At 42.0% G+C, this 12,374-nt stretch overlaps 1 protein-coding gene across 1 annotated transcript in view; it reads right to left on the reverse strand.

Moving 5' to 3' along the window:
• Window positions 1–12,374, reverse strand: part of GABBR2 (gamma-aminobutyric acid type B receptor subunit 2) — a 288,773-nt gene that overhangs the window by 98,893 nt on the left and 177,506 nt on the right. The window contains exons 9-11 of the mRNA XM_083519142.1: window positions 10,509–10,589; window positions 6,988–7,138; window positions 4,917–5,049 (exon numbers count right to left, since the gene is read on the reverse strand). Of these exons, the coding sequence (XP_083375268.1) occupies window positions 4,917–5,049; window positions 6,988–7,138; window positions 10,509–10,589 (365 nt within the window). The remainder of the gene's footprint in view (window positions 1–4,916; window positions 5,050–6,987; window positions 7,139–10,508; window positions 10,590–12,374) is intronic.

Here is a 12,374-nt window from a genome sequence, read left to right on the forward strand (position 1 = left end):
TCTTTGAATTTGGCCTATGCTATTGTAATTGCAAAATACAATACTGTATTAAAATTAAGGATTGGGGTTATAAAACACTGCTTCTTTCTTGGTTCTTGAAATAATTGTAAAGTGTCTGGAAGTGAATTCCAAACATCACAGTCGGTGCCTAAAGAGGGTGGGGGGAAAGAAAAGAAGCCAGGAAGTCATGTGGCAGAAACAATATTTAACCTTACAAACAGCAAAACCACCCCACAACGTGTTTCCCTGCAAAAGTAAGTCGCCTACTATGTTCATTGGGGCTTATTCCCAAGTAAGTGCACGTAGACTGCAGCCTCAATAGATCAATTTCATCTCACGTACCAGAGCTCCTTATTAATAATAATACTAAGTTATGATCACAATATCATTGGAAGAAAGAAAACAATTTATTGAGTGAGATATGTACATCCCCATCTGGGACATCTGGTTGTTAAGAATGACTAACTGGATGCAACTAGAGTTTGCGAAGCAAGCCCATAGGAAATTTGTTTTGTGAAGCACCTCCAAAACGGAAAACTCTTTCGTCTAGCGAGTTTTCCGTCTTGCGAGGCATTCATCTTGCGGGGCACCACTGTACAAACTGGTGAGTTGGTGATAGTGAGGATGTAAGCATTTGCAGTAACACAGCAAAATGTCAAACTGTGTACACATAATGATGATGATGATGATGATGATTTCTACCCTGTCCATCTGGCTGGGTTTCCCCAGCCACTTTGGGCAGCTTTCAACAGAACATTAAAAACAGAATAAAACTTTAAACATTAAAACTTCCCTAAACAGGGCTGCCTTCAGATGTCTTCTAAAAGTCAGGTAGTTGTTTTTTTCCTTGACATCTGATGGGAGGGCGTTCCACAGAGTGGGCACCACTACAGAGAAGGCCCTCTGCCTGGTTCCCTGTAACCTCACTTCTCGCAGTGAGGGAACAGCCAGAAGGCCCTCGGCGCTGGGCCTCAGTGAATGATGGGGGTGGAGGCGCTCCTTCAGGTATACTGGACTGAGGCCGTTTAGGGCTTTAAAGGTCAACACTTTGAATTGTGCTCAGAAATGTACTCAAAGACCATTCCTAAATCCAACAGGATTAAATAAGCCATGAAAATTTGGTTGTCTCCTTACCTGCCTCAAGCATAAGTTGCTCCTGAGTGAGCACTCAACTGGCATATACAGTGGTACCTTGGGTTACATACGCTTCAGGTTACATACGCTTCAGGTTACAGACTTCGCTAACCCAGAAATAGTGCTTCAGGTTAAGAACTTTGCTTCAGGATAAGAACAGAAATCATGCTCTGGCGGCGTGGCGGCAGCAGGAGGCCCCCATTAGCTAAAGTGGTGCTTCAGGTTAAGAACAGTTTCAGGTTAAGTACGGACCTCCAGAACGAATTAAGTACTTAACCTGAGGTACCACTGTATGCAGCACATGGTGGCTCCATGGCAGCAGCTACTTTTTCAACTAGAAGAGAAAGTTCTCTTCATCATGAGGATAGATGCTTTAGATTGGTCATTGCCATGCCAGGTTGAATGAACATCTGACTCTTTCTCCTTGAATTATATCAGACCCTTAAGACAAAATTAAAACACCGATCGTCACATGATAACATTGGGGTTGCTTAGAAGGAAACATGTTGTAATTTCCCAGTATATCATCCCTTGAACACAGGAGCCTCCTGAGTTGAGGGGAAGTAGCAGCAGGGCAGAAGACACACACAAAAGATGGGTACGACTACAATTCCATCTCTGGTTCTTGTTGCAGCAGTAAACCCTGTTTAATTCACAAAGCTACTTCATTCCCTCCACCCCCAATGAGGCTCTGCCTGACTGGTGCAAAGGAAGCTTGCACAATGTGAGAACCATCAACTCAAAGGTAGGCCACCAGTGATGGCAAGGAAGCAAAAAGAGTTTTACTGGGAATTCAATGGATGACCATACAAGATGAGCAGACTCTTCTCCTTAACACATGCCTGCTGTAATGTACATAGTTAAATTGATTACCCAACAGCAGCCTTAAAGTTTATAATCCAAGACAGAATACATTAACAATAACCACTGAATGCTTATTTATGAAGGATGTGAGGCTAAGAATGATACAGTAGAGGACAAAGACAAACAAATAACCATTGTTGTGGGCATACTGCTGTTTTCCAGAACTGTAGAAAGAGCACAGAATTGAGCTTCCTGGGGATCTCAAGTTTCAACTCAAAAGAGAAAAGAAAAGAACAAGCTTCTAGTACTTATAACTGCAAAGATATGCTCAAAAGCCAAATAAGATTTTAGTGGTTGGGCTATGTCTTCTGCGGAATGTTAAATGTTTTGTACTGTGCTGTTCAAACAGCGGAAGAGCTGTACAAAGAAACCAAGTCGTCTTGTTATAATGATTGCCATTATAATCCTAGCTATGCAGGCCGTATTCAGCTGAGAGAGTCATAATATGACCAAATATCTCAATAGACATTGCTTTGCAAAGGCAGATATATCAAGTGTCGTTCATGTAGTGGTACCTCGGGTTACATACGCTTCAGGTTACAGACTCCGCTAACCCAGAAATAGTACCTCGGGTTAAGAGCTTTGCTTCAGGATGAGAACAGAAATCGTGCTCTGGTGGCGGGGCAGCAGCAGGAGGCCCCATTAGCTAAAGTAGTGCTTCAGGTTAAGAACGGACCTCCGGAACGAATTAAGTACTTAACCTGAGGTACCACTGTATAATCAACAGCAACCCTCTCCCCCCTCAAAAAAAACCACAACTTCTCCTTCAAGTACAGAACTAATATTAAAGTTAAGAAAAAAATTTAATGACCATTACCCAAAAGCAAGAGAATGCAAATTGGATATTCAGCAGCTACCATTTAATTATGCACCCAAACTAGAAGTTATAAAAACCATTACTTCAGTGTGCCATATTTAAAGCCCACAAATTATATTATATGAATATATGATATCTAATTTCCTCTCTCCTACCCACAAATATAAAGCATACTTAATATTTCCACATTCTCCTGATTGTTAGGAAGGTGTCCTCTTTTAAATATGTAGAGTCCTCAGTTCCTTTTGGAATTTCATGCCACACTGAGTATAGGGTTGTGGTCATTGAGGCCATTAATTGCTTTGTTTTGGCATTTGGGTGCTAGCATTTCATAGGCACTTTAACTGTGCCAACTTTTAAACTTTGCACTTAATGTATTTCCCCCCACCGAATTGGTTTGAAAAATTGTATAAAAAGATACTTATGGCACATGTATACATTAAATTCAAGCATAGTTTGCTGATATATACTAACAGAGGAGCCATGGACTGAATATTCTGTCAATTTAGACATTCTTCTCATATTTCCCATTTTTTTAAAATGATGCCCTTCATTTTCCCTCCTCCACTTTGTTCCTGATCACTCAAGTCCCTAGTTTATGTATGGCCTATGATATACTAATATCTTCCAGGACCCCCCCGCCATAAGTAACTTAGGAAGCATTCCTCAGGCAATGTCACCCCCACCATAAAAGGACTCTCAGTTTACTTAGACAAAGTGCAAAGTTTCAAGACATTATTTTGGTGTGGGAAGAAACCATGCCCCACAACTACTAGGTGATATGGCTCTATATTTAGCAAATTCTACATTCCTCAACTTTGCTAAAATCACATTTTTCTTTACTTCTGCTGTTTGTCTGAGTTCTGATTAGTGCTAGAGACTGGCTTTTAGCTGGCTTTTAGATTCATAAAAAGGAGAGGAGTCATTACTTCTTAAGACTCTGGCAAAGAGTTATTTGAAACTTAAAAAGCTGGTCCACGGCTTTCAAGTTGGTCTTCACGCAGGTATTGTGGCTGAAATTTCAAGCTGTCAGCCATTTCCTCTTTTGACTGTAGGTTGATGTACAATGTATTAGTAATATCGAATTGACCAGTTGTCCTTAATTAGACACTGGTTACTGTAAAGTATTCAAATTTCAAAATGCAGCAATTATATTTGGTCTTAATGGTGGCTTATCTTAATAAGACAGATTTACCCAACAACATACGTTAGTCACACAATGGAGTCATACTCCAGATTTTCACCAAAATGCATTGATCTACCATATCAAGCCAGTGACAGGACTAGGAGACAGGACATGGAGATAAAGACATACCCTGAACTTCTTATACCTCTGGGCCCATTATATTCGCACACATCCTGAAACTAGGCTGGGTTGAAAGGGGTCAGAAAACGAAAGTCTGAAGCCAAGCTTGTCAGGGTCACATCAGCTATCTGCTCAATCAAATGTTTAACCAACTTCCCTTCCTCAATATGAGAAAGCTTGAGCAGAATGTGAGATTACTTAGATCTGGGGTGTCCAAACTTTTTTCAAAGAGGGCAAGATTTGATGAAGTGAAGGGCCGTGAGGGCCGACCAAAGTTGTTGACCTTTTTTAAAGATTGAAGTTGAGCTTTTTTAATATGATTTTACCCCAAATTTGTTGAGCTTTTTTTAGGATTGAACTTGTTGAGGATTTTTTTAGGATATTACCCCAGGAAATAAACTGCCACAGGGGCCAGATTAAACCATCCCGTGGGCCGAATTAGGCTCCAAAAACAGACTTTGTACATGCCTGACTTAGATCATTGCTGCACAGAAACATTTCTTGGAGAAAACATCTGATTACCGTCTTCTTGACACAGAATCCTTCCCTCCCTAAATACTACACCTAAACTTCAAGACTGTGAGTTTAAACATTCACTGAAAACTCATGCAAGTGCTCCATATTTCTCAGTGTTGTGGCTGACTGGCCCAAAAAGAGTCCCGTTTCCTCCCAAGACCAAAAGCCTATTTTGTGCAGATTAACAGTACCAAAACCAGACTATAGTATGTGGGATGCCTTGTGTCATGTAAAGCATGAACAACAGCATCTCTGTTAAAACGTTTCAGATTGACTTACGGTACAAAGCGTCTCAAACGTCTTTTCGGAGACAAAAGATCCATCAAGGCCAAAAAGGAATATTGATGCGTAGGAGAGCATCCCTCCAAGAATTATGAGGTTGTTCATGTAGGGACTGGACATCTTTATCAACCTGTGGAGAGAAGACCGGAAGACAGTCATGAGAAAGCAACCTAAGACTTCGGGTTCCAAGACCTGTGTCGAGCCACTAGCCAGGTGTGAAACTTCTTGATAGTCAGGAAAGCTAGGATGCCAAGACTAGTCAGAAGTGCAAGATGGTAAGGCCCAAGGCCAGTCTAGTTGCAGGTAGTTCCAAGGGTGGAACGGGTGATGCAGGGGTATACTATGTGTATGACATCTGTATGTTTGTTTCAGTTACAATGATGACTACAACACGGTTCATGAATTGGGAGAGGATGTTAGGATTCTTGCTCCGTGTTTGCAGTCATGAGATTGTTGTCTATCACATGACGGTGTATGTTTTCATTCCACAGAGTGGGAAGTGACGGAGACAGGACGTTTTTTGTTACTGTGTTCCGTGAAGTGGGACTATTGTTCTTTGTTCTTTTTCTCTTTGCTGTCTGATGAGAAAGAGGAAGGAGCTAAGTCAGAATGCTCCGAGTGTATTATATGTAAATAAACGTAGTTTAGCCAACATGCTGAGCTATTGAGTCCGTTACGCAAACCGCCAATACTCTGCAAGATCCTAAGCGTGCTAATGCCTATTGGTGTCAGTTGCTGTGATGTTTGGACGGAAGAAAGCTTTTGAAGCTCCCAAACGATTGACCAGGAGGGAGAGAACATGCCAGTCAGTCAGGCATGTGTCTCTACCAGGGTCCTACACGAGTGCAGAAAGATCCTAACAGATGCAGCAACAATGACCACCACTATGAAATCCAGTCCTGTAACACTCTATGTAGTTTATTTCATAGCTGTCTGGGACAAGAAAGCTGGGAGGACAAAAACAGAATCAGGGCGGAGGAGATACCCTCCCCACAAAGGGAGATAAATGAGAACAAAAATGAACATAAATACATTGTATTAAAGCTCAATATCGGCAACGTGAGAATATGTGTAACCCATAGTCACCAAATGTCAAATAAACAGTCACATGTAAACAAAATTAACCAGTTGTTTCTAAAAACTGTGTATGTTTTCAATTATTCATTTAGAAGACTTTACGTTCATTCATAGACTGGGAACTCAGGCTTATACACAGAGATTGAAATCTATGCCCCATGAGAAACAAATTTGGAAAAAGAAAATGATGTTGGTGGATAGAAAGATGCATGCAAACACAAAATAAAATCAAAAAAGAAAAATATCAAGGGTTGGACAGCCCCTAAGTGATTTGCAGGTGCTGGGTGCACTATTTCAGCACACCTGAATGGCTCTGTCTGGGTGAAACTTAAGAATGAACCATCTTAGGCAAGATAACTGAAGCAGCTTTATGTGCAGAATTGTAGAAATATGCAAATCTCTGTGCTGCTTTATAAATAAGTTTAGATGAGCATTATTATGGTTAAATGTCTTTGATCTCCTTCACTAAAGGAACTCCTTATGTTACACAGTGGTTTAATTAACTGGGGATTATGCTAATAATACACAGTGGAAAACACTAATTTTGATCTAACAGAATAAAAGGATTTAATAAAACGTTCCAACACAAAGATATTGTACAGTAACATCAATTAAGCAGAATTTTTAAAATAAAAAAATTAAAATTGGGCATGATCCAAACAAAGGTAAGCGCTTCTATGATACATCAGTCTGGTAAGAAGAGATTTAAGTATGTGCTTAGTTCTTCCTCTGAAATCAAAAAGACACCCACTCCACTCAACTAACTGCATGTTTACTTGAAAGTAAGTCCCGCTGAGTTCAGTTAGACAGCCTCCCCTGGAAATGCAATACACTGCAGTCTTAAGTAGTGAGTAACTTTGAATGGATCATTCCAATTAACTTTGTAAATACCGACCACGTGATCTCTTAATGACAATTGTCCTAATTAAAAGGACTCACAAGAGAGACAATGGAGAGGGGGAAGGGAACAGGGCAATATGTAGCTGCTTACTTCTGATTTCGGTTTTTGATGTTAAAGAACAAAAAAGCACTGGCCATTATCATTCCCAGGATCGTGAGTGCTGAAAGAATACTGTAAAGAGGCAGGGAGATCTTGCGAAGTTGCTTTTGGATGATTGTTCTGTCCTTAGGTGGTTCTTTCCCTGAAATGTCGGCAAGAAAAGAAAGAGTCAACATTATACCCTTGTGAGAAATAAACCACAACCAATAATAATAACAGCAAAACCAAACCCTATTGCCATTCGATTTCTATAAATTAGTTTTACTGAGGTCCTTTAAAGTTACCTTTATCTACCAAAGTGGTGTACTGCAGGCTTTACAAAACAATATGAAGTATAGCAACACATATTCTGCTCCACATTATTTATGTGCAGAAAAGACACAGCTCAGCAGGACATCAGGAGTGTCACCACCTCAAAACCACATAACACCGGTTCTGAGAGATCTGCATTGGCTCCCAGTACGTTTCCGAGCACAATTCAAAGTGTTGGTGCTGACCTTTAAAGCCCTAAACGGCCTCAGTCCAGTATACCTGAATGAGTGTCTCCACCCCCATCGTTCAGCCTGGACCCTGAGATCCAGCGCCGAGGGCCTTCTGGCGGTTCCCTCACTGCGAGAAGTTAGGTTACAGGGAACCAGACAGAGGGCCTTCTCGGTAGTGGCGCCCGCCCTGTGGAACACCCTCCCATCAGATGTCAAAGAGATAAACAGCTACCTGACATTCAGAAGACATCTGAAAGCAGCCCTGTTCAGGGAAGTTTTTAATATTTAACGCTGTACTGTTTTTAACACTTGATTGGGAGCCGCCCAGAGTGGCTGGGGAAACTCAGCCAGGTGGGCAGGGTATAAATAATAATTTATTATTATTATTATTATCCTTCAACTAGAGATGCCAGAGGTGGAACATGGGAAATATACGAAATACATGCATGTGCTCAACCACTGAGAAATGACCTAAATATTCTCGGTTGCTTGTGGACATATATATATTTCATTTTTTAAATTATTCCAGAGAATGACAACTGCCATGGCTTTTAAATAAAACCTTACTCGGTAAAAGTCATGGTTCAAATGATTACTTTATGTAGTCCAGAGGTGGCCAACTCCCAAGAGACTGTGATCTACTCACAGAGTTTAAAAATGGGAGTGTTCTACCCCCTGTTTTAAGGGGTTCAGGTCCAATTGTTTGAGGTATTTTTGGGGAGGAGGAAAGCCCAGTTTTTTAGGAGTTCAGGGCAAAAATGCTGAGCTTTTCTTCGGGGAGACAAACTTGTTGAGCTTCTTTGGGGGAGCCAGTGATCTACCAGTGATCTACCACAGACATCCAGTGATCTACCGGTAGATCACGATCTACCTGTTGGACGTGCCTGATTTAGTCTAACGAAATCGTAGATGGCATGGATGAAACGACAGCAAAAGCTGTACACCATTTTTGCATGGTAGGGCCAGACCCTCAAAGGACAAATTTCAATGCCTGATGCACCATTAGTATTTTAAAAGTAAAGAGGTTATGGCAGTACTGCTCCTCCCATAGTGCTGCTATAGCAGAAGAAGCTGCACACAATCTAGTTTCTGTGCAACCATCAGGAACCACACAGGAGCCTTCTCTCACAGGCTGGTGTTAGTCATAGCTGTCAACTGTCCCTTATTTGGTGGGAAACTCCCATATCCCAGCGCCGTTTCCCGCTGCTATCCCGGATTGATGATGTCCCGTAAATTTCCTGGGTTTCAAAGGAAGCAGCTCTTCTCCCTCCCTCCCTGCCGGCCAGGGAGAAGGGAGGCTCCAACTGTGTTGCTTGGCTGTGTTGCTCACCCAATAAGGAGTCTAAGAACGACTGGGGGTGGAGCTTGCATGCCTTGTGCCAATCAAATCGGCTGCATTGTCTGGGGACTCGCCTTTGCTCAGCGCTTCCCAGCGGAGAGGTGACGGTGGTTTTCCTTGCTGCATCCCCCTTGCCGGGTTGCTGTGCTGTGGGAACCACCACTTGAGGCTTCGTTTGGCTGCTGGCTGACTAAAATCCCTTATTTTGGCTGCTGATCTTTTATTTTCGAGGCTGCTGGTCCCTTATTTTCAAATCTGTAAGCTGACAGCTATGGTGTTAGTGGCTAAAATGCTTTCCTGTGAACTAGGAGGGCACCAGTTCAAATCTGCTCTCTGCCATGGACTCAAGTGTGACATAGGCAACCCACTATTTTTTTGGTTTAAAATTTTTCCATCTGAAACGTGGGTGGAGGGGTAAAATATTAACATACACCTACCCCATGTGGGCAACCCTTTAAATATTGCTATATATTTTTTTCTGTCTACATCCCACCTTTCTCCCAGCCGGGACCCAAGGCAGCTCATAGACTGAATTAAAACAAACACAGCTAAAAACACACACAATCAATATAAATAATTAAGAATGAGACAAGTAACTCCCACTGAAACCAACACGGAAAACACCAAAAAACGTTTAAAGGAGCGGAGAGCAGAAACACCCACTTTCAGGAATCCCTGCCCCAACTGCCAATGAGTGCTCCCATTGCTGTCTGAACAAGGAAGGAAAGCAGAGGCGGCCAGACCTGCCTCCCCCGTTTAAGGGAGTTCCATAGACCTCACCAAACATACCTGTGTCATGTGGTGGGGCTGAGCTCAAAGTCAGGCAGGTCCTTCAGGCAGCCTGAACCCAAGCTGTATAGGGCTTTGTGCATCATAACCAGGATATAACAAGCAAGATAATGTAAGCGAACTCTTTTAAATGCTGAGTGTTTAATATAAATGTGCTTGTGAGTATACACCAGGCTTCCTCAACCTCGGCCCTCCAGAGGTTTTGAGACTACAATTCCCATCATCCCTGACCACTGGTCCTGCTAGCTAGAGATCATGGGAGTTGTAGGCCAAAAACATCTGGAGGGCCAAGGTTGAAGAAGCCTGGTATACATGCCCCCTTGATGCTTCCCTTTACGGCTGATTCAAACTAGCCCCCCTGCCCCTGCAGTGGGGGGGGGGTGAGGGGGAGTGGAGCTCTGAGTCCGGTGAATACATATTTTGCAAGAGTTATAGTTTATGCTTGCACCTTTTGTGATAACGATTTGAACCTAAGCACAAGTGCTATGCACAGATATGGATTTACTCAACGTCTATTGGGCTGGATTCTCTGAAAGTACCTAAGAACTGGTTTGCTGGTTGCACAGAATGGGGTGGTAGATTCCGGACTGTACCACTTCAGCCTATAGGTGCCATAAATTTGAATGTTCCTTTACATAAGAAGCTCCCAGCATGCCTCTCTCTCACGGGGAAGCCTATGCCTGATGTACAAAAGAACTTTTCCTTTAAATGTGGGATCATTACAAAATATTTCACGCATACGAACCTGCAGTCTGAAGCGGCACAGTCTAAATACATTATTGAGCCGGTTTTACTCTGTGGCAGTAGTGAAACATTTCTGTTTGCTGCATTCCATGTGACATAAAAATTATACAGAAAGCTATGGTATCATTCCTTTGCTCTCTTCAATATTCCTGCCTTACCGTGGAATTTGATGGTGTTGTTAATCATTTCCAGTGAATCAAGTATAGCATTATATTCTCCCACCTTCACTTCCTTTTTGTCTGTGGAGAAACAAACAAATGGGATTGTTTATGTCAGCTCACATATTCTTCATTTCTAATAGCTGCTATATTTACCTTTCTGTCTCTCGCATTGTTGCTGTACCTGCCATCGAGGTAGCATATGAAATGACTCAGAGAAGCTAAATGGAGCTAGAGCTGTGGCAAAATTTTAAAGCAACGCTGGTAACAATATTGAGCAGTTACTGCAATTCAAAGAACTGCAAGCTTATACTGTATTACGCTACCCCCAATGTTATTTAAAATTCTTCTGGCTATTAATTAATTTTCGAGTCTCAGGGGAACACTGACAAACTTGTCCAGAAAACCAATGGCTGGAGTGCATTCCAGAAGGAAACCCCAAAACAGTGTGCATATCATGGGGTTCCCAAGCCATTACAAGAAAACCCAACATACAAGCAAGCCAAGCAGTAGTCCTGACAACCATTTCAAATCTCCAAGAAGGGCTAAGCAAGCAAAGAGGCAGGTTTCTAAAGTGACAGGGAGGAGTAAAGAACAAGCAAAACCCCAAGAACAGCCTAAAACTGAAGTAATAGGCCATCATCTGAAAAGCTCTAATGCAAGCCTATGCAGTCTTGCCAGGAATTGTCATCACAGCTAGTCAGGCAACAAATGTACTAAAACCACAAGGCACTAAAACTACATGGCTAAATTGATCTAGCCAAGAGTTTTGATCCTGACATGTAGTTCCTAAGCCACAGAACTAGGAACCCAGGTTATATGGGATTTGTTCAGTGTGTATAAGTACTTCTGAGTGCATTGCTGGTGGTAAGAAATATATATATATATAAAGGAAAATTCCCTGAATGCCAAGATCCGGGTTTGGGGCAAGTACTCTTTGGTGTGAGTACCCCACCAGAGATTTAAGATCACAACATATACAGCAAAGTAAAGCATGGAAATATAGGCTGTTAGACCTCTAAAATATATCCTACATTTTCTTCCCCTGGCATAGAAAAAGGACTATGTATGGTATGTTAAAAATGGTTTACTTACTCTCCAAAGGTCAGATTCATGCTTTCCATAGAACATTCAGAAAAGGTTGCACGAGCAGTGAAACTTGGCTTAGTTACAGTGGTGAATGTTCCTAAATTATTGGTATAGGAACTCAAAGAGAGGCTTGTTAGAGCCATGCAGTCTGAGCTTGGAGCAATCAGCTCAGACGTGTTTACACACTGAGCTTCTCAGGTAGACTGGGAGAAATCAATAGTTCCTCCCAAGGTGAGGTAAGCCTGGCGGGGCAACTTACTTTATGGTCTTAACCCTTTTCATGCAACAATTAAGACTTAAACATGTAGGTTATATAAGGCACAAACATGACAAGAGCTCCATATTCACAACTCCGTAACCCCCTGGTGACTAGAGCTTATTGTACTGTGCTGGAGGCCATTCCTGAAGGTTTGGAACACGGCATATCTAGCAACACTTTGAATCTGGATCACAGTGTTTATTGTCTATTGGTTTGGTTGCAAGTTGCTTTTGGTCTAGGAATCTGCAGAATTCTTGTCGCCTCGTCAGATCTCAGTTCTTAATATTTTTAGTGGCACAGAATGTCTGTAGTGTGGATACAACATTCATTCCCAAGTATTCATGCTGGTGTGCAGTAAGAGAAAGGTGCTGTGATAATACATTTAATTGCTTAAATGGGTACAGTGAGCCCAAAGAATCCACCCACAAGGAAGGCTGCCTGTTGTGTCTTTGTGACTCTTAACTGCTCTTGCCTTGCCTTCTCCAAAATGACCTCAACAGGGTAAGTTCTAAATATTC

Source organism: Podarcis liolepis (genome assembly GCF_965112155.1).
Source record: "Podarcis liolepis genome assembly, chromosome: 8".
Classification (NCBI taxonomy): Eukaryota; Metazoa; Chordata; class Lepidosauria; order Squamata; family Lacertidae; genus Podarcis; species Podarcis liolepis.